We start from the raw sequence: 26933 nt of genomic DNA on the forward strand, positions 1-26933 counted from the left end.
ACACTAGAAAATTTTCCAAAAATATTTTTCCTAATTAAAATTCATTTTTTTAAAATGTTGTGTTATGTCTTCTATTTCTATACTACTTATGAATTAGCGGTCATATAAGGTGGGAATACCATATAGCTCTCGGGAATCATGGCTGCTGTGAACAAGGCGAACGAAGCAGTGCTCGCTGCTTTGTTTGCCCCAGCCGTGCCAAGATTAAATCTTGAGGGCACTCCCTTTCCTCCCCAAGATTAAATCCTGAGTGCGCCACTGGCTATAGCAACACTCAGCTAAATATTGCCATACTGCCTCGAAACCATGACCGCTATTTGCACCTTGAAAATTCACCTTAGATGGTCACAACTCATCTGCAATACTCCTTAACCTCCCTTTCTTCCCTGTCTGTCTTTATGAAATATATCGCATCATCATCATTTAACCATGTCTCACTTGTGCAACACTTTTGGGGCGATAAACTCAAGCAATGCAACAATTTCTTTTCCCTTATTTCGAATACTTCTAGCATTAGAAAATAAACATAAGAAATCATTTCCGTTTCTACAAGTCCTACAAACATCACCTCTCCGATGTGACTCTTCAATACCTTCCCCAGTCCCTCCCTGTATGTTACCACCAATTCTACAACTCTCATCACACCTAAACTTTCCCCTCCCATCCCATGTCAGTTATGTTGATTTCGTATATGTTTTAAATTATTATTAAATATGCCACCATCATTGCAGCAAATTGTTAAATTATATGCAATTATGTCCTTGAAAACTTAGAATAAAAGTCTTTGCTGCTATAATAATAGTTAATTCTGCCTTTATTATAACATATGCGATATATGGTATTTTATTTCTTCGCGTGCTTGAGGAAACGAAGAAGTTGGCATCGTAGCGGTCGGTTGACGTGTTATGTTTGATATAGTGTAACTCTTGTTTTACAATTATTATTATGATAGTGAAGTATATTGGAAATGTTTCTGTTTCATTCATTAAAACACGTTTCCTCACGAATCCAAAGAAGCAAATTTTATTGAGTAAGTTTTGGATAAATTTTACTTTCAGGAGTAATTCGTAAAGGTTTGTGAATAATTACTATATATGCCATATCAGTTTGTTTCTTCAGCATATCAGCTTACGACATCGAATTTCATCCCACAGTACGTTATCTTATATATGGACCCGCGCATTAAATCAAAATCCAGTTACATTATGTTGTATTAGCAACGCAGATTGATCAAGGGTTAGATAAATCGCAAATCCTACTCTGGAGACCAGAGTATGATTTCTATTTTGTGTAATGCCTAATGCGCACGAGTCGGAGAAGGGAGAGTAGCGAAGAGCCTAAAGAGTTTAGCGAGTTTCCCGCATAGTTCTTTAAAGGACTGGGAGATGAGCTGAGTTCCTTGACTCTTTACCCTGTCATCTGAATGAAGAAAATATGTGTGGATGGGGTGTTATTGAGCTAAAAGCTCTAGTTATGGCTGGGTAACGGCAATAGCCGAGCTTCAGTTAAAACTTCATTCCCTAATAGTGTTTTGAACGACATGAATATATTATGAATGTATAAAAAAAATATATATATATATATTTCGTGTGTGGAAGATGTGGTTTTACAAGATTTGTATTTTACTCCCAGATAAGTCTTTGACTCCATGAGGTCTTGGGGTAGTAATAATAATAATAATAATCTCTATTGATCATGTTGCTGTCACACCATGAATGAAACTCATCTATTGCTTCCTTTTTTTAAAATGAAGATAATAGTCTTTTTGTGATTTTTTTAAAAACTTATTCTTAAACCGAAATATACTCACCCCATTTTAATTAGAAACACTAGTATCACATGCTTTTCTTCTGTTGGGGGGGGCGATGTATGGTAACAGCAGATGGTCTGATTCGGATTTTTTGTGCTACAGAAAATATATTTTCTGTAGCACTTACATATATATATATATATATATATATATATATATATATATATATCTCTTTACTTACAGAAGAAACAGAAATTGAAAATGAACTCCTTTTCCTTAGAAAGACTTTTATTAATAATGGTTTCTCTCCTAATAAGATTGATAAATTTTTTTCTCTCCATCATTCAACTGCTTCTAAAGATCCCTCTTCCCTCAGAGCCTTTATTTCTTTGCCTTACATCAGCTCTCTTTCACCAAAACTAGCTAAAATTCTCAAGAAATTTAACTTCAGAACTTGCTTCTCTGCGCTCCCAGAACTTTGATCCATACTTAGTAAACCTAAAGAGAAACATCTTCCCACTCAGTTTCCAGGAGTCTGCAAGATTTTATGATTGTGGAAAGCCATACTATGACCAAACTGCTAAATCCATCCTTTTATGTATGGAAGAACACCATAGAGATATTTCCTACAACAGGACTAGAGCCAGCGAGCTCTAGCCACGTTATTTTTTCTGTTAACTCAGATGAAGGCCGCTAACACATTGTGGACTGGACACAAACTTCTAATATCCATGTGCGCTATGATGAACTTGAAAGAAAGATTGTCGAATCTAGAGAAATTACCTTAGATTCTTCCCATATCAATAACAACCCAAGTTTCAATCTCTCTAACGCACAGCAGTATTGCCTCTGTTCAATACTGGTGCACTCGTGACAGCACGTAGTCAACTTTTATTTGGAACTCAAGCTCGCATTACTGTTTTCGAAATGTACTACTGTCTTTTGTACTAGTACTGTTAATGCAATTTTTAAGTCTCTGCTATTTTTTGTATATTTCTTTGATTGTGATACCTGAAGAAGTTGATCCATTCAACGAAACTACTAAACTAGTAATATCTTTTTAAATAAATCATGTCACCTCTTTATCTCTCGGTATCAGTCATTTAAACTAATTAATAATATATATATATATATATATGCTACACATATTATATATTTATTTATATATAAATAAATACAATAATAAAAATAAAATAAATAATAAATCAGCTAACGCCTTTTATTCCTTTATAGGGAGTAGGCGAAACCGTTTTAGCCCTATCTAACTTTTGGAGACTGAGTGGGCAGTTCAATCTCCACTGGTAGCCAATCAAAGATAGCTGGCCCATGTCTATAAAAAAAATGAATAAAATAAGGAAAAAAAAATTGAAGGTCTGTTACTCCAGCAAATGGAAAAGAAATAGGATTTCATATATGACACAATCATGTTTTTATTTAAATTAATAAAACAAAATGAGATTCTTAAATCAAGCTGCAACTTACCATCAAGTTCATACAGATTACAGGCAAGAAAGGTTACCAGCTTGGTAAGTAAGAAACAAAATCAGGTATATCCCATGATGAGTCCGTGGACTCCCTGGAGGTGTCACATAATAATAATAATATGAGAGGCAATTAGCCAAGTAGATCAAAAGAAACTCACATGTAAAAGAGTAAGAAGTGAGTTTTGTGCATGGAGAGTGGCAGGAGCATGGAATGCATTGCCTGAGAAGGTAGTGAAAATGCAAACAGTGGATGAGTTTAAGGAGTGGTATGGAAACTGTATTGACTAGTGTTGACCTCCTATGATGAGACTTATGACTCCATGGCAGTCAAGAAATTAATAATATGTATGTGTACATATATATATCATCATCATCAGCCACTGTCGATCCACTACTGGATGAAGGCCTTTCCAAGATTAATCCAAAACTCTGTCCATGTCACTCCTGCAAATCTGATGATATCATCAATCTACTGTGATTTAGGTCAGCGTCGTGGTTGTTTTTCCTCTCGTGGAATCCAATCAAGTACTTCTTTTGTCCATTGCTGATCTTGTCTTCGAGCAATATGCCAAGCATTCAGATGTTTCACTCTTCCTATGATGTCAGAGACAGAGCATATATATATATATATATATATTACTGTGTGGCAAGTAAAAAGTATGACTATGGAATGATAACTTTAATGAATACTAATAGTAGAGAGTTGACAGAAGCAGGCAAAATAGTTAACTTACTGAGTAGTCACTTAAGTTATTTGATTATCATGTTTGACTTATTTTATTATCATATTTGTTTTATTATGTTTGATCCTGTAAGTTACGAAAGGAAGCTGTGAGCAAGAGAATTAGGAGTGGTTTCTTTGCATGGAGTGGTGGTTGAACCGTGGAATGTCTTGCCTGATAGAGTGGTGAGAGCAAGAACAGTCAAGGAGTGGTATGATAGACTTTGTGTTTCCTACTGAATAATAGTAATAATAATAATAAAATTATCATCAGTTCCTGTGACAAGGAACTGATGACATTCCTGATGTGGGAATAACGAAAGATGAATTAGAAGTGCTTAGTGAAACTATGGGATATTTGCCTAGGTATAATGAGAATGTGCAAGGAAATTGGCAATGTCTCTGATCATACTGTTTAATTTTCTTCTCTGTGAAAAATCCCAAGAGACTGAAAGGAGGGCAAAATATTTTAATTCATAAAGGAGGTTTCAAGATCAAACAAATTATAGACTGATTACTATCTCAGAAGTAGTGTTATAAGTATTTGGATGGATGGATAGGAACATGATACTCTGTGTGGCTGCATGACCCTCTGAAGGTTAGGTCATGTTATCGTAATTTACTCATGTATTGTAGTAGTGACAGTTGAGTTCTAGAGACAGGAGAACAAGCAATCATCCCTGGAAATTTGTGTAAGAGTATGTAAGATTGTGTAAGAGTATGGTTAGTAAGGGTATCATGACCAGGTGTTTTGGCTTGGAGTTGTTGTTGAATAAATTGAGTTTATAGAATCTGCTGTAAGCATATTGCTAGTGAATGAATTCAAGGAGAAGTATAATAGGCAATGTGTGAAGAGAGTTAGTGTGGGACTCTGGGGTTTTGTCTTCATAGTTCATGGAGATACTTGTATAGCACTAATTGTCAGAAATAAATGATAATGTCTGAATGTAAAAAATAAAGGCCAAGGCCAGAAGGGACACTTCCCAGACAAGACAGCATTCCAGATAAATGAAGACAATGTCTAAAACATGAAAAGGAGTACCTTGTTAGATGATAAAGCTGGAAAAACAACAGAAAAGAGAACCCAAAAGGATTAACCTTAAAGTAAGAAACCCAAACAGAGAAATTTGCAAATAGGAACATTTAATTGTAGAGCATTAAGAACAGAAGAGGATCTGGTCATTCTCGAAGAAGAGCTAAAGAGAATTAAATAGGATATAATAGTATTAAGTCAGGTAAAAAGGAAGGATGAAAAATTCATACAACTTAAAAGTGACCACTACTTTTACCATTATGGAACAAATACAAAAATAGGAGGAGTAGGATTTATCATCAAACACTCCTTAAAAGAAAATATAGAAGAAATATGTATTGAACAGAATTGCCAAACTCGCATTAAAAATCAACAATAGATACAAGCTAAAAATAGTACAAATCTATGCCCCAACACAATCGTATTCAGAGGAAGAGAAAGAAGAGTTTTATGAGGATATGCAAAAAACAGTAGATGATAATATTGAAAGTTTATTTTTCACTTGGTCAGACTATAATAAATTTAGTTTAATCCTTTATCCAAGTGTGTGTGTGCAAACAAAGTTTGCGCCTGAAAGTATCTTCAGGACTGGGGTAAAGTGGTACAACACCAGGCAACTCCTTGCAAAGGTGGAGCAAGATACCAACACCCCTATCTCAGTATCTCCCATAATGCAAAAACACATCTCCTTGAGGATATGTAGAATGTTATGCATTAAGGGAAGGGCCACTACCCAGACTAGTTTCGACCTTTATTGAGGTCTCTTCAGTGGGAGCCAGGTCCAAGTGGAGATACCAAGGCAGAAGCATTAGCAAGGTCATCTCCTCCTATAGGAGCTGCCAAACGATGTGCCACCTTTTTATTAAGTTACTCTGGATTTAGAGAAAGATGTTGAAAGTTTATTTTTCACTTGGTCAGACTATAATAAATTTAGTTTAATCCTTCATCCAAGTGTGTGCAAACAAAGTTTGCGCCTGAAAGTATCTTCAGGACTGGGGTAAAGTGGTACAACACTGCTTTATCTAAATCCAGAGTAATTTAATAAAAAGGTGGCACACCGTTTGGCAGCTCCTATAGGAGGAGATGACCTTGCTAATGCTTCTGCCTTGGTATCTCCACTTGGACCTGGCTCCCACTGAAGAGACCTCAATAAAGGTCAAAACTAGTCTGGGTAGTGGCCCTTCCCTTAATGCATAACATTCTACATATCCCCAAGGAGATGTGTTTTTGCATTATAGGAGATACTGAGATAGGAGTGTTGGTAGCTTGCTCCACCTTTACAAGGAGTTGCCTGGTGTTGTACCACTTTACCCCAGTCCTGAAGATACTTTCAGGCGCAAACTTTGTTTGCACACACTTGGATAAAGGATTAAACTAAATTTAATATTAGTAGATAATAATAATAAAAAAACATTTTTTGATCATATTAAGCATCTCCTTAGCGCAATTGGAAGAATGATGGTATGTTGCACCCTTCGATTAGAAAAGGCCTAAGTTCAATTCTCGTCATGATGGGAGGAATCTTTATATGGACTTTTTCAATTGAAGGTGAGTTAGCGATCTCATATAGAGGTAGCAGGGTTTTTTCTCCTAGAAACTTGTGTTTTTCATCCTGCATACGACAAATCGGCCCCTTCAGAACACACGCAATTTACAGACAAAAAATGCTAGTATTGGTGGTGGGCAGTAGATGGCATTGATGTAGATGATTGGTAGTAGAGATTCAATATAGTGGTGGAGATGGAGAATTGTGCAATGGGTGTCCTCCCACGATGAGTCTTCGGACTCCTTGGAGGTGTCACAAATAATAATTATAATTATTATTATTATTGTCTGACCTCCATGGAGTCAGATACTCATCATGGGAGGTACACACTATTGCACACAATGCTTATCCAATTATGTCTTAAGCTGATTCAGCGTCTACGTTCACACACACTCAAGCAATGCATTCCACTTACCAACCACTCTCCATGCAAAGAACCTGATCTTCACTCCTCTGCTCACATCCTCCTTTTACTGTTTCCAGCGATGGCCTCTTGTTCTACACCCTTCTCCCAATTCTATGAAAAATCTTCTCTATGTCAATCTGATAACCTCTGACTTGCTTATATGTCTCAATCATATCTCCTCTCCTCTCCTCCTCTTATTCACAAGGCTTTGCAACTTACATTTTCTCAATCTATCCTCGTGCTTCACATTCCAAAGACTACTGACATTTTGTGAATCTTCTATGGATCCATTCTTGCATATCCTCATCACCATGAACACCCGGCGACCAAATCTGTGCACAGTAATCCATGTGAGGCCTGATCAAGACCTTACAGTCTTGATCAGGCCTCAAGAGGACACTGACATGCAGAAACAAGGAGGTTATGATGCATGTCAGTGTCCTCTGCATCATTGCCATTATCTGATGTGATGTCTTCACAACTTGTGCAATGTGGCACCTGAATTTCTGTCTTTGTCCATCACCAATCCCAGATCTTTCATTTTTTCCCTTCTTTAAAGTTTCCCCATCAAGTGTATATACTTTGCATCCTATCTCTGCTGACCAAATTTCAAAACCTTACATTATTATTATTATTATTATTATTATTATTACACCCTCCATGGAGTTGATATAGATGAGTCTTTGACTCCATGAGGTCTTGTTTAATAATAATAAATAATATACTCATCGTGGGAGGTTCCATTCAACTGACAACATGTCTATCATGTAGAATCTTAAAGTCTTTAACACTCCCTGCATTTCACTCACGGACAATCCTCCATGCAAAAAATCCCCCCCCCCCACCCTTACATAACCTGAAGGAATGACCTCCGGTTCCCCTTCCTCACCTTCCACTCTTTCCATAATCTCCTCCTGATCAATCCGACAAAATTCACTCATCAACCCAAAGGTCTCCATCACATCACCTTCCCCCCCCACCAAACTTCACAATCCATATCTCCCCAAAGCCAGCATTCCAAACTCTCGATACTGTCCCAGTCACTCGTCTCTGTACCCTCTCCAGTGTTCCCACATCACACTGAAAACCAGGTGACTAGATCCGAGCACAATATTCCAAGTGCGGCCTGACCAGCACCCTACACAGTGGCACAACCACCCCCTTATCCCTCATTGTCAAAGCACTTCTTATCACAGCAGTGCCACGATGTGCAGCCCCCCGCAACACCAGCATCATGACCCCCCAAACCCCAGTCCACGGTCAGCCATTGCTCCTAAATCTCCAATCCCATCCACAACCCTGCAGCATGTCATCATCGACACAGTACACAGCTTATATTTCTGCACTCCAAAATGCAACACCCTGCACTTACCGACATCAAAACCACAACCCTACTCCCCCCATCCAAGTAAAAATAGTAAAAGTAAAAAAAGTAAACCTTACATTTTACAACATCCAACTGACAGTTCCACTTACCTGCCTATTCATGCAATCTATTCAAGTTTTTCTGTAAAGCCACAAAATCTGCTTGACTCTGCATTGTTCTCCCCAGTTTTGCATCTTCTGCAAACAGTTGCATATAACTAGTTAAATCTCTCTCAATATCATTAATAATAGAACAAGACAAATTGAACCACAATGATCCTAAAACTGACCCCTGTGGCACACCACTAGGGACCTTCCTCTTTTGGAATACTGCACCACCATATACAACTTTCTGATACCTATCTGACAGCCATTCACTGTTCCAACTCAGAAGTCTGTTATCCAGTCCCATCTGTTTCAATTTATTTAACAGTTTGTTGTGTGGCAGTCTAGATGCATATACAGTGGTGTCCTTGCAAAATCCAAGGACACCACTGTATATGCATCTCCTCCTGTCTAAAGTATTTGTCACCTTGTTTACAGTACATAAGTAAGTTAGAAAAACAGGATCTCCCTTTAACAAACCCATGCTAATAACCACAGAAAATACTGCTGTTATCAACTCATTTCTGTATCCTTCTTCTCACCAATATCTCTCTCTAGTACTTTCACCACAACTCTAGATATACAGATTGGACTATAATTTGTAGCCACAGCCTTATCACCACCGTTATGCAGTGGAACAAATTTACCTTCTTTCCACTCCCTTGGAAGCTGTGCTAGGCATGCCAATACTACTGCCAATTTCCTGGAACATTCCCTTATGACACATGGTGATATGTCATCAAATCCTATCCCTTTATTGACATCATGGTTATTTATTTCCTCAAATACCTCCTGCTCACTTACAATTAAGCCATCCTCTCCTATGTCCTCTACACTTAAGTTCCTCATGCTTCTGTCCCAATCAGTACGAAACAGCATTGTAAATTATTATTATTCAGGCTTCCATGGAGTCAAAAGACTCATTGCTGGAGGTCCTTCCTAGGAAACAAAGTCTATCAAGACTACTCATGGAAGGTCCCTCCTAGGAAACACAAAGTCTATCATACCACTCCTTAAACTCATTGACCATTCTCACTCTCACCACTCTATCAGGCAATGCATTCCACGGTTCAACTACCCTTCATGCAAAGAAACCACTTTCTTTGCATGGAGATCGGTTGAATTTTCTTGTTCACAGCTTCCTTTTGTAATTTCCAGGGATGGTCCCCTTGTCATCACTCCTTCCTGCTATTCAACCTAGTGAAAAAACTCCCTAGTGTCAACCCTATAACCATCTCTCAACAGTTTAAAAGTCTCAATCATATCACCTCTCCTTCTTATGTCTATCAAACTCTGCAGTCCACATTCCCTCAGCCGATCCTCATAACTACAATCCTGAAATCATCTTTGTTATCCACCTCTGTACCCATTCCATGGTTAATTTGTTTCCTTCAAATCCTGGGGACGACCAAATCTGAGAACAGTAGTCTAAGTGGTCTGATTCAGGGTCTTATACAATGGAATGATGACTCTTTTATCTCTGCTGGTCAGCATCCTTCTCACTATTGCAGCAATCCTCTGGGTTACGTTCACCACCTTCACAACATGTCACCTGAATTTCAGGTTTCTATCAATCATGAACCCTCAGATCTCTTGTCTCCCCTACTTCCTCCAGTACAACTCCTCCAATAAAGTATGAATTGTCCCATCTATGTCTCCCAAACCTCAAGACCTTACATTTTGCTGCATTAAACCGATATCCCCATTCTTTTGCCCATCTGTCTAGCTTATTCAAATCCACTTGCAGGGCTACCACATCTGCACTATTACTAATACCCACCCTCCCTGTTTCACATCATCCGCAGGCAACTGAATATCCCCCTGCAATCCGCAATGTCATTGATATAAAAGTCAAACAATATAGGTCCCAGTACTGAGCCGTGTGGGACCCTACTTGTAACCTTCTGCCTCCTTGAAACTGCCCCATCATACACAGCTCTCTGATACCTATCTGACAGCCAATCTGGAATCCAGTTGACCGACCTGACATCCAAACCCATGTGCTGCAACTTAAATATCAGCTTATCATGTGGCACCCTGTCAAATGCCTTCGCCAAGTCTAAGAAAATTGCAGTATATGCTAATGTTCTTGTAACTTTATTATAAAAGGCTAGCATATTGCTAAAACAAGAGCGTCCTTTCACAAATCCATGTTGACTCTCACAGATAACATTACCTTCATCTGCCCAATGCTGTATATGGTCTCTCACTAATTTCTCCAAGATCTTAACAACTACTGATGACACACAAATTGGCCAATAATTAGACACTTTCAGTCTGCTTCCACCCTTATGCAATGGCACTATCTTCCTTCCTTCCATTCGCTGGGCACCTTTCCTGTAGGCAGACTTTCATTGAAAAGCCAGGTCAAAGGAGCTTTAGCACATTCTCTCAAAACTCGTGGTGAATTACCATCCAGTCCCACAGCTTTACCGATATCCAGAGTACTCAGTATTTGGAACACACTCTCCTCCTGCACCTCTAAACCTTGCAACTGCTCTATCCTTCTAATATTAAAATTTACTCCTCTAAGATGAAATACTCCAATAAAGTGTTCATTGAACAATTCCACTATGTCCTCTGCATCAGTCACTCTATTCCCATTTCTATCTCACAGTGTCATTCTTCCACAATCATTTCTTCTCCTACTGGCTACATATCTAAAAAATTCCCTAGGATTTTCTTTGGATCTTTGGCCAGTCTCTTCTCATATTCCAGTTTCGCCTTTTTTACCATACTAGTCACTCTCCTTGCCTGTGTCTTATATTCTTCATGCATCTGCTCATCACCTGTCTCCTTATATCTCTTTCATAGCCTCTTTTTCACATGCAGTTCCTGTTTAATATTGTTTGTCATCCACTTTACACCAAATTGTGTTCTCTTTTTCACTTGTGGAATACAGCTTACTATTGCTGCTAACAAATATTCCTTCACAATTTCCCAAGCACTAATGCTATCCCAGCTTTCCAATTCCTCCCTCCATGAAACTTCCCCAAGTTGATATCTAAGACTATTATAATCACCTGCTTTATAATTCCACATACGTTCCCGTCTCTTTGATACTCTTGCATGTCTGTTCATCTTCCAAGTCAAAACCACATGTTCACTCTCTCCAACTGGTGGGAGAGATGTCATCTCAGTTATTATCAACTCTTCTGATTCTATGAATACCTCAACAATGTCTTCTTAAGCAGTTATAATTCTATCACATTCATCTTAACATCATCTTAGCATAACCATTCTTTCTTCTACCTGTCTGGTTGGCCGAGTGGTTAGCATATCCGCTCTCCAGCGAAAAGGTTGTGGGTTCAAATCTCACCATGGGCATGGATGTTTGTGATTATATGTGAAAATGCTAGTGGTGGTGGCGGGAGATAAATGGTGTTGGTGTAGATGATGATGATGGCGTTGGTAGCTGCAGTTTGTTGTAGTTGGTGGATTGAGTTGTGGAGATGGAGAGTTGTAGAGTAGGTGCCCTCCCTCAATGAGTCATTGGACTCCCTGGAGGTGTCACTTACTACTACTAATAATAATATCTAAAAAAACTCTCTAGGGTTTTTCTTTGCATGTTTTACCAATCTCTGCTCATACTGTACTTTTGTTTTCCATACTAACTGGGTCACTCTCCTGGCTTGTTCTTTATGCTCTTCATGTAACTGATTATTACCATTATTATTCTTCTTGTACCTCCAGAGTACCTTTTTCTTCCAGATTTCATGCTTAAGATCCCTCATTCATTCATTTTACACTTACCTTATTCAGCCTTTTGGCCTTCAGAATACAGAAATAATGGGAGACGTTAATGCAAAAATAGGAAAAATTTTTTCCAAAATGGAAATGATTGGAACTCATGGATTAGGGGAGAGAAATGGAAATATTTTCTGTAATAGAATTTGCAGAAGCCAACAGACTGCATCATGAACACATTCTTTTAAAAATGTCCAACAAAGAAACAGACATGGAGAAGTCAAAAATGATATAGACTATATCCTCTGCAACAAGAAATATATAATATATAATGTATCAGTTTAATCAATTCAGAACTGGAAGTGGTCATAGACTAGTAAGAGCTAAAGTTATACTCCCCATGAGATCAGAAAGAATGAAATTAATACATACAACCAAAACACTTGACCTTAAGACAATAATTGAAAACCAAAAAAATATAAAAACACAATAAATAAAAAATTATATGAAATAAACATTTTGAAGAGGTTGTTGATTAACTAAATCAATCAGTAACAGATATACCATAAGCATCAAACTATAGGCCTATCTGTGTATCAGGTGTTGTAGTTAATTGTTGGAGAAGCTTGTGAGAACTAGGATCCAGAATTGGGTTGACAACAATGGTATCATCTTTCATGGACAGCGTGGATTTACTAAAGGGGGGGTCATGTTTTAGTAATCTGCTTTCTTATTACAGTAAGGTGACTGCTTCCTTGGACAGAGGAGAAGGATACAGTAATATACTTAGATTTTGCAAAGGCTTTTGATAGATTACCGCATGATAAGTTGATAGTCAAACTAGAGAGGATGGGGTTGGATATCAGATTGGTGCATTGGATTGGAGACTGGCTATCTGATAGGTATCAACAAGTGATGTATGGAGGAGTGATATCCAGGAAAAGGAACGTTACTAGTGGTTTGCCTCAGGGGTCTGTTTTAGGGCCATTGCTGTTTAACTTGTATATTAATGATATTGGTGAAGATTTGGATGGAGATATTCAGTTGTTTGCAGATGATGCAAAGTTGGGACGAACCATGAAGAGTAGAGAAGATGTTGTGGCCTTAAAAGAAGACTTGAATAAATTGAATGATTGGGCATGGGAATGGGGATGTGAGTTGAATGTTGCAAAATGTAAGGTTTTAAAATTTGGAAAAAAAAATGGGATGCAGAATTTATACTTGGTGAGGATATATTGTCAGAGGTGGAGGAAATAAGAGATCTGGGAGTGAAAGTGGATAAGGATCTAAAATTTAGGGGACACATAGCCAAAATTGTGAAGACAACACAAAGGCTTCTAGGAATAATGTGGAGGACACTGACTTGTAAATTAGGGGCATTCTTGTTCCATTGTATAAGGCTTTGATTAGGCCATACATGGACTATTGTGTCCAAATTTGATCACCTGGTTTTTAGAAGGATGAAGAGATGTTAGAAAGGGACCAGAGCCGACTGACTAAGGTAGTTTCTAAACCTCTAGAATGTCGAGTATGAGGAAAGATTGAGAAGTTGCAACTTGCAGAGTCTGGTGAACAGAAGGAAGAGGGGAGATATGATAGAGACCTACAAGTTTTAAGAGGTTGTTATAGGATCAGTGCTGGAGAGGTTCTACAGAAAATAGTGGGAGATCAGGGGAGAACCAGAGGTCATCCCTGGAAACTGTATAAAGAGGGTGTGAGAAGCAGGTTTTTTTTTTCATGCAGAGTTGTGAATGATTGGAATGCTTTGCCTGAGAGTGTGGTGTCTGCAAAGAATTTGAGTGTGTTTAAAGCATGGTATGATGAGCTGTGTGTATGATAAAAGGACCTCCTAGATGAGTCTTTGACTCCATGGGGGTCTTGGGTGAAAACTTTTACAGGAAACCATAAATATGACGAAAAAGAGAAGAGATATGAAACAAGATAAAACCTCTACTTCAAAAATAGAATACTCAGAATTATTCAAAACTATAATAATTATTATTATTATTCAGGCCTCCATGGAGTCAAAAGTCTCATCGTGGGAGGTCCACCCCTAAGAAACACAAAGTCTATCATACCACTCCTTAACTCATTGATCGTTCTCGCTCTCACCACTCCATAAAGCAATGCATTCCATGGTTCAACTACCCTCCATACAAAGAAACCACTCCTCACCCTCTTGCTCACAGTTTCCTTTCGTATCTTCCAGGGATGACCTCTTGTCATCACTCCTTCCCGTTGTTCAACCAAGCGAAAGAACTCCCAAGTGTCAACCCTTTAACCATCTCTCAACAGTTTAAAAGTCTCAATCATATCACCTCTCCTTTTTCTATCCACCAAACTCTGCAGTCCACATTCCCTCAGCCGATCCTCATAACTATCATTGTACAGTCCTGAAACTATCTTTGTTATCTACCTTTGTACCCTTTCCATATAACCCCTTATATGGAAAGGTTAATATAACCCCTTCAAATTTAATATAAAAAGTTAATATAACCCCTTCAAATCCTGGGGACCAAATTTGAGAACAATAGTCCAAGTGTGGACTGATCAGGGGCTTATACAGCGGAATGATAACTGTTTTATCTCTGCAGGTCAGTGTCCTTCTCATTATTGCAGCAATCCTCTGTGTTACCTTCACCATCTTTGCAATATGTCCCCTAAATTTCAGGTTTCTATCAATCATCAACCCCAGATCTCTTGTCTCCCCCTACTTCCTCCCATAGAGTATGCAGTGTCCCATCGATGTTTCCCAAACCTCAAGACCTTACATTTTGTTGCATTAAACTGAGACCCCCATTAATTTGCCCATCTATCTAGCTTATTCAAATCCTCTTGCATGGCTGCTGCATCTGCACTATTAATAATAATCCTTCCCAGCTTCGCATTATCCGCAAACAACTGAATATCCCCTTGCAATCAATTGATAAGGTCATTAATATAAAGGTTGAGCAACACAGGTCCAAGTACTGAGCCCTGTGGAACCCCACTTGTAACCCTCTGCTTCCTTGAAACTGCCCCACCATACAGAACTCTCTGATACCTATCAGACAGCCAATCCTGAACCCAGTTGACCAATCTGACATCCAGACCCATGTGCTGCAACTTAAATATCAGTTTATCATGTGGCACCCTGTCAAATGCTTCGCTAAGTCTAAGAAAATGGCAGTATATGCCTTTCCCTCATCTAATGCTCTTGTGACTTTTTCATAAAAGGCTAGCATATTGCTAAAACAAGAGCGCCTCTTCACAAATCCATATTGACTCTCACAAATAACATTAACCTCATCTGCCCAATGTTGTATACGATCCTTCATTTCTTTCTCCAAGATCTTACTAACTACTGATGACACACAAACTGGCCTATAATTAGACAGTTCCATTCTGCTACCGCCCTTATGCGATGGCACTATCTTACCCCCCCCCCCCTGCAGCCAGACCTTCATTGAAAAGCCAGGTCAAAGGCGCTGTCAGTTCTCTAGTACATTCTCTCAAAACTCGTGGTGAAACACTATCCAGTCTCACAGCCCCACTGACATCCAGAGTACTCAGTATTTGAAACATACTCTCTTCCTGTACCTCTAAACCTCGAACCTGACCAATCCCTCTAGCATTAAAACCAACTCCTCCAGGATGAAATACTCCAATAAAGTGTTTATTAAACAAAATCCACCATGTCCTCCACATCAGCCACTCCGCTCCCATTTTTATCCCACAATATCATTCCTCCACAGTCATCTCTCCTCCTACTGGCCACATATCCAAAAAATTCCCCAGGATTTTCCCCAGATCCCAGGGCTCTCCTCTCATATTCCAGTTTCGTCTTCCCCACCATACCAGTCACTCTTCCGGCCTGTGACCATATCCTTCATGCATCCTTTCCTCAGCTGTCTTCCCACATCTCCTCCATAGCCTCTTTTTTGCATGCAATTCCTGTTTACTATTGTTTGTCTGTCATCCACCCCCACTCCAAACTGTGTCCTCTTGTTCACTCGTGGTATTCAAGTTACCATTGCTGCTATCAAATATTCCTTCACAATTTCCCATGCACTAATGATATCCTGGCCTTACAATTCTGCCCTCCATGGAACTGTCCATAGTTGATACCTAAGACTATTATAATCCTGCCTTTTAACTCCATATATGTTCCCATCTCCCCGACACTCCCGCATGTCCCCCCATCCTCCAAGTCAAAACCACATGGTCACTCTCTCCAACCGGTGGGAGAGATGTCATCTCAGTTATCATCAACTCCTCTGATGGTATAACCAAATCCAAACTCCTGAACCCCTTGTTCCATTTATCACATGTCACCCAGACATCTGTCCTCCCAAGAACTCTAGAAATTCCATTCCCCCATTGCTACATGCATCTTCCTCTCCCCAATTTATACTACTGTAGTTAAAACCTCCCACAACAATCACTCCCCATGCACTTGCCAAACTCAACTGTTTAAACATCTAAACATAAGGAAAGAGTAAGACATGAAAAATCAAACAAATAATAGAAAATAACAAAAATATGAAAATTCTAAGAAGCATGATGATTGGAAACAAACACACTTAGTAGCAATAAAAGAAACGAATGGTACAGTAACAACAAATCCAAAAGGAATTATCAAAAGATTGGAAGAATTTTACAAAGAACTTTATAAAGATGAATCAGATAACACCATACAGAATAATAGAAGTAACTTCTATATTGAAAATAATTTTGAACTACCAGTAATGTATAAAGTATATGAAGCGCTATACCATATGAAAAATTGGAAAGCTCTAGAAGATGAAACCAAATTCAGTTTATAAAGATTGACTCAATGAAGAATTAATAAAACATGTAACAAACCTTATCAACTTATGTATTGATAAAGGGAAAATGCCTGCAATCTGGAATAATGCAATATTAACATTAATTTATAAAAAAGGAGGTAAAGAAGAAGCCAAAAATTACAAACTAATTAGCTTATTATCAGTTCTGTATAAAATACAAAAACAATAACTAACAGAATAACACCTATTCTGGATTTAAAACAACTGGATGAACAGGCTGGAGTCCTAAAAGGATATAGAACAATCAGTCATATACATGCACTGATGCAATGCAAGTCATGGGGAAAAAAAAACAAACAGAAGAATATGAAAAACCTCTGTTTTGCATTTATGGATTATGAAAAAGCCTCTAACATCATCAAAACTTCTGCAATAATAGAAACTCTAGAAAATCAATCTATATCAAGTGAATATGTGGAACTGTTAAAAGAAATACACAAAAATGGAACAGCAACTATAAGATCCCTATACAAAAGGGGATAAGACAGGGAGATTTCTATATCCCCTGAAATTTTTATAGTAACATTCCAGGAAATGATTCAAAAAATTAACTTGAATTCCAAAGGCATGACAATAAAAAGTGAAAAATTAATCAATTTAAGATATATAGATGATATTGTATTAATTTCAGAATCACCACAAAACCTACAGGAAATGATAAATATATTGAACATGGAAAGCAAGAAGATAGGTCTTAAAATAAATAGAAAAAATCCCTGGAAGTTACAAAAGGAAGCTGTGAGCAAGAGGGTGAGGAGTAGTTTCTTTGCATGGAGGGTGGTTGAACCGTGGAATGCATTGCCTGATAGAGTGGTGAGAGCAAGAACGGTAAATGAGTTCAAGGAGTGGTATGATAGACTTTGTGTTTCCTAGGAAGGACTTCCCACGATGAGTCTTTTGACTCCATGGAGGCCTGAACAATAATAATAATAAAGAAAAAACAAAAGTTATGTTCAATAGGCATTTAAGAGAAAAATAATAAAACTTGAGCCAATAGAAATAATCTCCTCTTATGTGTACTTGAGGCAGACATTGAAAATGATTACAGAGCAAAATTAAAAGAAGAATACAGTTAGACTAGTATTCATTTGGGAAATTGAACTACATCTTCAAAAATAACATACTTATCTGCCTGAAATGTCAAGTATTCAACCAATGCATATTACCGATACTCGCCTATGGCTCAGAAACCTGGGCACTAACTTAACAAATGGAAAAACAAATACTGGTGATGGAAAGAAGAATGGAGAGAATTATTCTAGGAATAACACTAATGGATAAAAAGAGGAAGGAATGGATCAGATTACGAAGTCTTGGATGCATTAGAAATTGTAAAAGCATCCAAATAGAGATGGGCAGGACATCTGACTTGAAGAATGAAAAGTAACAGAATGGATACCAACCAGAAAGAGAAGACAAGGATGCCTGAAAACAAGATGGACAGATGAAATAGAAAAACTGGAAAGAGATGGTTGGCAGAAGCAGAATACCAGAGAAGAAGAATAAATGTTAAAATGTCTATAAATGAAGCTAATTTGTTTCAGTTTTCTGTTTGTTTGTTAATTTAAAATTCAATATTTTTACAAAAATGGTATAATCAGTCAGACCCAGTCCACAAAAGAAACTAAGCATAGCAGATCTTAGTATTAAAAAAAAAAAAAAAAAAAAAAAAGTAGCTGTGCTTGAGAAATAGAATTATCATAACCTAACTAGGCTTTAGTTCTTGTTAAAGTTACAAGAGATTTAATTCAACAATGAAATTCAACTCATGTGGTGCTACTTTACTACTACTACAAATTCTTATTATTATATGGCAACTGTATGAAGTCCCAATACTTGTCATGAGTGATAACTTCATGTTAATTGATCTTGTGAATGTATTTTTGTCTGTTATTTGTGTGTTCTCTGACCTGATTATTCAGTAGTCCAGCTTCCTAAAAACTGATGTTTTCCTTAGAGATGTAAGGAAGAAGCACAACAAGTGGTTTCCATTTTCCAGTTCTATTGATTATACTTAGAGAATTCTGAAGGGTATGTGCTGCTGCCATTGATGGGATGCAGATCATCTGCATAACCAACAGAATACCAGGTAATTCTCACTATCCCTCCTAGTTTCCTTTGAAGTTGGTGTCAGCTTTTTGCTTAATAAATCTGACTTATTTAAGTTTCCTTTTTTTGACATCCTTTTTCAGCAATAATGCCTCACAGTGGAATGATCTCTGTGAGTTCTTCCTCTCCTATGGTTGATTAATGTAATCGAATTGATTTTTTAACAAGCATGGCGTTTTCATTTTAAAATTCCAGCATTGACACTGCCAAATGACCAAGAGCTTTCTCCCTTTTTTTTTTCTTTCTTTTTTTTTTTAAAGTGTAACTTTATTATTATTATTATTCCTGATACCTCCAAGGAGTCCGAAGACTCATCGCGGGAGGACATCTTCAACTATCTCTACACCTTACCTCTACTACGAATCAACGCCATCTACCGCCCACCTCCAACACCACCACAACTAGTAATTTTTTGTCTGTAAATTGCGTGTGTTCTGAAGGGCCGATTTGTATGTATGCGGGATGAAAAACCCGAGTTTCCGGGAGAAAAAACCCTGCTACCTCCGTATGAGATCGGCTAACTCACCATCGATTGAAATCGACCAGATAAAGATTCCTCCCGTCACGACGAGAATCAAACTTAGGCCTATTCCAATCGAAGGGCGCAATGTACCGTTGTTCTTCCAATTGCGCTACGGAGGCGCTAGGTGTTATTGAGCTGTTAAGGCTCTGATCATGCCTGACCATTACCCTCCAAGAATATTGGATTGAATGAATCAATCACCGCATCTCTATCTTCTGTCCTTATTAGCATCATCACTTGAGAGGGTGGGATCTCCGACAAAAACTGGATGCCATCCAAAACATCAAACTCAAAGAAGCTTAAAATGCTTCCTAGACACCTACAAGCCAGTCCCTAAGAACTCTGAATTGGTACACCCAGTCCATATCCCATACATTGTGGGCATCTTGAAGGAAGTCGCAAAGATCCTGAAAAGATAGTTTAGATCCTACATTCTTCCCAATCAACAAAATCTCTTTCAAGGGATTTAAGTTCCTCCCCCCCCCCTTGTGTTTGCTAGGTTCAGTGTTTATTTTTTTTATTTATTTTTTATATTGTACTTCTCTCACAACCAAATGGTGGCATACACCATTACTACATTCCACCAAAAAAAAAAAAAAAAAAAGAAAAGTTGACTTCTTGGCACCATTCTTTTCCTTCAACTCCTACATTGATATACAGGTATCCCTTGATATATGCAGTTAATTAATCCTCGATGGACTCTTAATGGGAATAATTATAATGAATTCTGCAAAATATAAAAATTTAAACATCATTTATTTTTTAAGGTGACATGTATTTATATATTTTATTTATACATATTTGTTACATAAAAACTTATCTAAATATTTATTTTTTATAAAAAACTTATCTAACGTAAATTGAACAGTGGTAGCTTTTTTTTCCTCCATGATTTTGCGATAACAATCAATTTGTTTATATAAACCGTGACTAACATTCATGCTTCTCTCTACATTTAGATCTACAAATGGGTAGTATAGTTGGTTCACCAAAGCCTAGAGCTCTTCCAATGTTTGCTTTGCTTTCTCCGTTTTCATTTAAATTTTCATTTCATTATCAAACCTTTTAATAATGTCAATTTTAGTATCCAAAGTAATAAGTTTTCGTTTATTACTCTTTTTCGAGGCCATGGTTATGAAGGGTAATGCTTTACATAATTTGAAAATTACGTGATATGTGGATAGGCCGTAAATGTGTATGTATTACAGCTGTATGCACCAAGCTCTGCTGATAAATTGAAACACTGAGACTGAGGCAGAGAGTGAGTTGTTAACGTTGGAACACGACTTGCACCATGTGATCTGATCAGTTTCATTGACCAAGTCTAATGCTTTGCTTATATTCAAACCTTTTGGGCCGCACTAATCAAATTTGATACCGCATATATCAAGTTTATGGTCACAATAATTTTTTGTGCACTAATCAAAACCACATTAATCAAAGCCGCATATATCAAGGAATACCTGTAGTTCGACCACAGATGAGAGAACTCTCAACTCTCAACACTTCTGCACATGGCAGAAGGCAAATCCATTCCGATAATAGGGTAATCAATCATTTCATGTGATAAGTGTTTATTATTGCACTTTGGAAAATTAGCTTTTCTTTTGTGAGCATTCTAGTTTTTAAAGTGGTAACTATTTTGCATGTTAGGTCTGTGTAGCTCAGTGGAAGTGGTGCTTGCATCTTCTGCGCTAGGCTGCTCGAAGATAGACTTATTGTTCAAGTCTAGTTGTTGACTGGAGGAACTTTTTCTAAGACTTTCTTCAACCAGTTCCCAAGTTAGTCGATCTCTGGCACTGGCAAGTGGGTTTTTTCTCGTAGAAACTTCGGTTTTTTATCCCGTAAACTCAAGAAAATTGACCGTAGAACCCACATTATTTCAGAGAGTAACATATCCTGTTAGGGTTAGGTACCAAGAGATGGCAGCACTTGTTTGTCAGACTCTTCATCAGTTGCTGCCTATAATTAGTGATAGTCATGGGCCAACTATCTCTGATTGGCTACCCATGGAGATTGAACTGCCCACTCAGTCTCCAAAAGCTGATAGGGTTAAAAGGTCTCGCCTACTCCCTATAAGGGGGAATAAAAGATGTCAGCTTATTACTTATTACTATTTTGCTAGTATAACAATTGAAAAATTTTCCATGTAAAGCACGTGATTTTGCATGCTGGTGGCAAATTCATACATCCCTTATTCTTTTCTCCTCTTCAACATGAATTGACTCTTCTTGGTACTCTGCCAGCTATGGTTCACTCAACTGTGGGCAGACTATAACTTAGGCAGGCATCTTATTATGTCAAGAACAGTGCATTGCCTATTTTCCATGGTCTCTCAAAAAGTCACAAGACGAATATTGAATATCTAAATTGTTCAAAACTTGGGCTATGAAATTTATTATCCATCTCATGTTGTCTCTAAAATCTTACATACTCATGCAGCATCTTTCATACAGCTTAATAACAGGTTTATATTCAGCCCATTCAACAAAAGATAAATATAAAAAAAAGTTGGCCATCAAACTATCGTTCCAATATTCTTCTTTCTGTTTTCTTGAAAATAATTAACCAGTGGACCTCCACCTGGAGGCTTAATGGTTAATTAATGCTATCCAGTATGAATTCTTCCATTGGCTATCTAGTCATGATTTTCTCACCAAAGTTTACCCACCTAAGGACACACATGATAGAAAGGTTTATAAAATCTTATGTGGTCACTCTTAAATTTGTAGATATTTGACTGAGTATAGTATAGATGCCTACTTCAAGCTATCATTGTGGTTATCTTGTGGCTATCTTCTATCCTTTGTAATTGAATTGTCAGTTTCCTCTCATTGTTATTATTATCCTAAAACCCATGAAGTCAGAGGAGGTTCTTTTTGTCATACACACACAGCTCCTCATACGGCACCTTAAACACACTCAACTTCTTTGCTGACACCACACTCGCAGGCAAAGAATTCCAATCATTTACAACTCTGCATACAAAAAACCTCCTTCTTTTTCATGTCCTCCTTATACATTTTTCAGAGATGACCTCTTGTTCTCCCCTGATTTCCCACCGTTTTTGGTAAAACCTCTTCAACATCGATCCTATAACAACTCCTTACTAACTTGTAGGGCTCATATCACCCCTCTTCCTCCTAACCACTTGACTCTGCAGATTGTATCTTCCCAACCTTTCCTCATATTCCACATTCCAGAGATCAGAAACTACCTTAGTCAGTCACCTCTGGATCCTTTCCAGCATCTTTTCATCCTTTTGAAAACCAAGTGCCCAAATCTGTGCACAGTAGTCCATGTGTGACCTAATCAGAGCCTTATATTATACAATGTAACAAGAATCACCTCTGCATCATTCCCAGAATTCGTTATGTCGTCTTCTCACAATTTTGGCAATATGTCCTCTAAATGTTAGATCCTTATCCACTATCACCCCAAGATCTCTTATTTCCCCTGTCTCCAACAATATATTCACACCAAGCATAAATTCTACATCCGATCTTTGTTTCCCAAATTTTAAAACCTTACATTTTGCAACATTGAACTGGCATCCCCACTCCTGTGACTATTCACTCAATCTATTCAAGTCTTCTTGTAAGGCCACAACATCTGCTCTATTCTTCATAGTTCATCGCAACTTTGCATCATCTTCAAACAGCTGAATACTCCCATCCAATCCTCGCCAATATCATTAACATACAGGTTAAACAGCAATGGCCCTAAAACAGACCCCTGAGGCACACTACTATGTGCCAAACATGATATTCAATCTTGTTTGGGGCATACTTTTTATCAAAGATAATGGAATATGTAGGTCCTGTCATTTGTTTTGCAAGAAAGAGATAGGACTGTGTTTTGGTCTGAGTGAACTTCATAAGTTATAGAACTCCAGTATCTTAAAGATTAATCTTGCTAAGATTAAAGACAAAAGAAGAAAAAAAACACATATTAAGGCGATGCAAGTTTAGTACCAGATAACACTCATGGGAATGATGAATATGAGGCATTCTCTCAAATATGCAAACAGAAATCAGTAATACCAACAGAAAAGATATGTTGATAGTAATGGGAGGCTTCAATGCAAAATTGGCAATTATTCTGAGAACATGGAAGGAATAATAATAGGAAAATTTGGGATTGAAAAAAAATGAAAGAGGCAATTGATTCTTTGAATTTTGCAAGACAGCAGGAATAGTGAATACTTATACTTTATTTTTTTCATAGAGATAGTCAGTGGTTAAGGTATTGGATTAGTGACTTGGAGAAATTGGTGAAAGACAGAATTCAGGACTCGTGGATGGGAATAAGGGACAACATGGTTTTGTGAAGAGGTAGGTCTTGCCTTAGTGATTTGCTTGCTTTTTATAATCAAGTAACAGTCACGTTGGATAAGGGAAATGGGTACTCAGCAGTGGCTGCTCATCCATAAGTGCTGCAGGCCTGCACTGAATGCAGCTCCAACGTTTTATACTAGTATACCAGTAATACTCACTAGTATACTCAACACTGGAGCTACATTCAATGCAGCCATTATGGACGAGTCGCCACTGGTACTCAGTGATATTGTTAAACTTTGCAAAAGCATTTGACAAGATTCCACATAGAACTCTTGTGTAAATTGGAGCAAATAGGGATGGATATAAATTGGGTGATTTGGATCAGAGGGTGGCTGATGGACAGATATCGAAGAGTGATTTATGGAAAGGTTAAGTCCATGAGAAGGCGAGTGACCAGCGGTATACTACAGGGCTCAGTACCTAGTAGTCTGTTGTTTAATTTGTATATCAATGATATAGGAAATGATTTGACAGGGAATATTCAGCTGTTTGCTGATGATGCTAAACTGGGAAGAGCAATGGTAAATGTAGGTGACCACACTCTTAACACAACTTCCATCACTGAAGTGTCTAAGAGTGTTAGGACTAGATTTTTTGCTTGGAGGGTGGTGAATATGTGGAAAGGGTTGCCAGCAGTGGTTGTAGGTACTTTATCAGTAATTGAGTTTAAGGAGAGATGTGATGGATAATATGTGAATAATGTATCTCCCACAATGAGTCTTCTGACTGTTGCCAAAAGTGCCTCCTTCCCCGTCCCTCATAGCTCCATATTGCCATGCCTGTGTGATGGAGATAAATGTCAGCAATGACATATAAGCATAATCACCTTGTCATTAGTATTAAATATTTTTTGTAGTCAGGATGAGTGAACAAAAAGAGTTGAGTCTGTTCATATATGTATTATAGTCAGAGCCCACAAATTCTGTCATTCGTTCCAAGAGAAATTTGCCACATTGCAAATGCTCTTGTGTATTGTCAGCAAAGTTATTGTGAAGTGGAAAACGTGACAGAACCACCAAACCCCTCCCTCAACTAGTATGCCCAAGAAAATGACAAATTGTGACCAGTGAACTCTCAGGCATGTTGTCACATTAAATTGTCAGTCAGCCTTAGCAACCTTTGCAAACAACTTCCACATGAACTCTGAAACAGATGCCAGTGACAGCACGATTCGCTGGAAGTGTTTGCCCTTGGGTTTCATGGTCATTCTGCAGCTCAGTTCACAAGCCTTTGATTATACCTGTCAGTGCCCATCGTCATCTGGAATAGTGCAAAACACACCATAATTGCTATGGTGTGTTTTGCACTATTCCAGATCCCTCTTCTACTGATAAGTTTACCAGAACTTATCAGTAGAAGAGGGTCCTGTGGAGTGATAAATCACAGCACATGATCTGGCAATCTGATGGATGTGTCTGGACTTGGTGGATGCCTGGTGAATGATACTTACAGGAATGTCTTGTATCGATCATGAAATTTGGAAGCAGTAGCATAATGGTCTGGGGCTGTTTCTCATGGTTTCTGTGTCTGGATCTTTAAACTCTGATGCCTACCATGACATTTTGGACAATTCCATTCTTTCCACACTGTAGCAAAGGTTTAGAATAGGCCCTTTCCTTTATCAGCACAATAATGTACCTGCTCACAAAACAAGGGCACTAGCTCTGTGATTTGAAGACATGGAGATGGAAGAACTAAACTGGCCAGCTCAAAGTTCCGACTTCAACCCTATTGAACATCTTTAGAATGAACTGGAGTGATGGTTGTGTGCTAGGCTACATGCCCAACTAACATCTGTTTGCCATATTAAAGGAGGAATTGAAATGAATTCCAGCAGCAGTTTACCAGAACTTAGTGGAGAGCCTACCCTGAAGGGGGTAGCAGCAAAAGGAGGCCCAACCTCATATTGATATCAATGCTATATTGATAGGAAATACAAGCAGTTGCTGTCTGGACACACTGTACCTGTATAATAATAATAATAATAATAATAAATACACATAGCTCTCACTTTGGAAAAACTAAAAACTGTATTGATTATATCTTAGTCAACAAAAATGGAAATTATCATTTCAAAATGTAAAAACCTTAAAAAAATAGACATGGATTCTGATTATGAAATTCTGTCAGCAAAAATAAAGCTTAAATTCAAAACAACTATTAATAGGAAAAGACCAATAGGAAAAGACTTGACACCTCCAAATAAAAGACTCCAACACACAAAATGTGTTTCATGAAAAAATTAGTTATAAAATGGGAGCAACTATTGAAAATACAGAAGAATTTTTGGCAAAATAAAAAATGCAATGCTAGTCATAATGAAACAAACATTACAGGAAAAAGAGAGACCTAATAATAATTGCCTTACTACTAAACTAATACATCTGCAGACCAAAAGAAAAAGATAAAATAAAAAAAATTTCTACTCAGAGCACACCTTAATTACTAGAAAACCACAAGCAGTTTAAAAAAATAAAATTACATCTAAATGTAGAGAAGCAGAATCAAACTGGATAAAAAAAGCAGATATATGTCAGAATGCAGCTATCCATCATAAATACAAAATTAGTATTTTTTAAAATTCAAGACAAGAGGAAAAATTCATCATTAAATATTATTACCAGTATTATTAAGAGGCAATCTACCTGTTGACATTAAAAATATTTCTGAAATATTTGCAACATTTTATACTGAAAATTAAAAAAAAAAGTTTGTTAAAAAGTGAGGAGATCCCAAAAATATTAAGGTTGGAAATAGATGCTGTGATCCACCCATCCATCCACTCATTAAACATTAGATGCCATGTAGTCACTATGTTCCTGTGATGTTCCACTGTGGTCCTCACCACGTCATGTCATATGCTTTTTCTGGAGGCTTCAACTCTCTGAAAATCAGTCCCTCCAGACCATCCATCCAGGAACTTTATCATCTATTATTGTTTTGAGAAGTCCTCCTTCCATCCTTTCATTGTGTCCAAAGTATTTCATCTATCAATATCTTTAATGATATTGATAGATGAAATACTTTGGACACAA

The 26933-nt window shown here is 37.7% G+C and overlaps 1 protein-coding gene across 3 annotated transcripts in view; it reads left to right on the top strand.

The window, feature by feature from the left end:
- The first annotated feature begins 592 nt into the window (after nt 1–592).
- Nucleotides 593–26933, top strand: part of FeCH (ferrochelatase, mitochondrial) — a 227938-nt gene continuing 201597 nt past the window's right edge. The window contains exons 1-2 of one of the 3 annotated variants that reach the window (XM_090412719.1): nt 593–610; nt 18884–19015. In XM_090412719.1, the coding sequence (XP_090268845.1) occupies nt 18982–19015 (34 nt within the window). In that variant the 5' untranslated portion in view covers nt 593–610; nt 18884–18981. Of the gene's footprint in view, nt 611–805; nt 1031–18883; nt 19016–26933 lie in introns of those variants that run through there. The other 2 variants (XM_090412718.1, XM_090412717.1) reach the window with 2 other exon arrangements.

Source organism: Typopeltis vanoorti, chromosome 23 (genome assembly GCF_054136105.1).
Source record: "Typopeltis vanoorti isolate ZY-2024b chromosome 23, IOZ_Tvanoo_1.0, whole genome shotgun sequence".
NCBI lineage: Eukaryota > Metazoa > Arthropoda > Arachnida > Uropygi > Thelyphonidae > Typopeltis > Typopeltis vanoorti.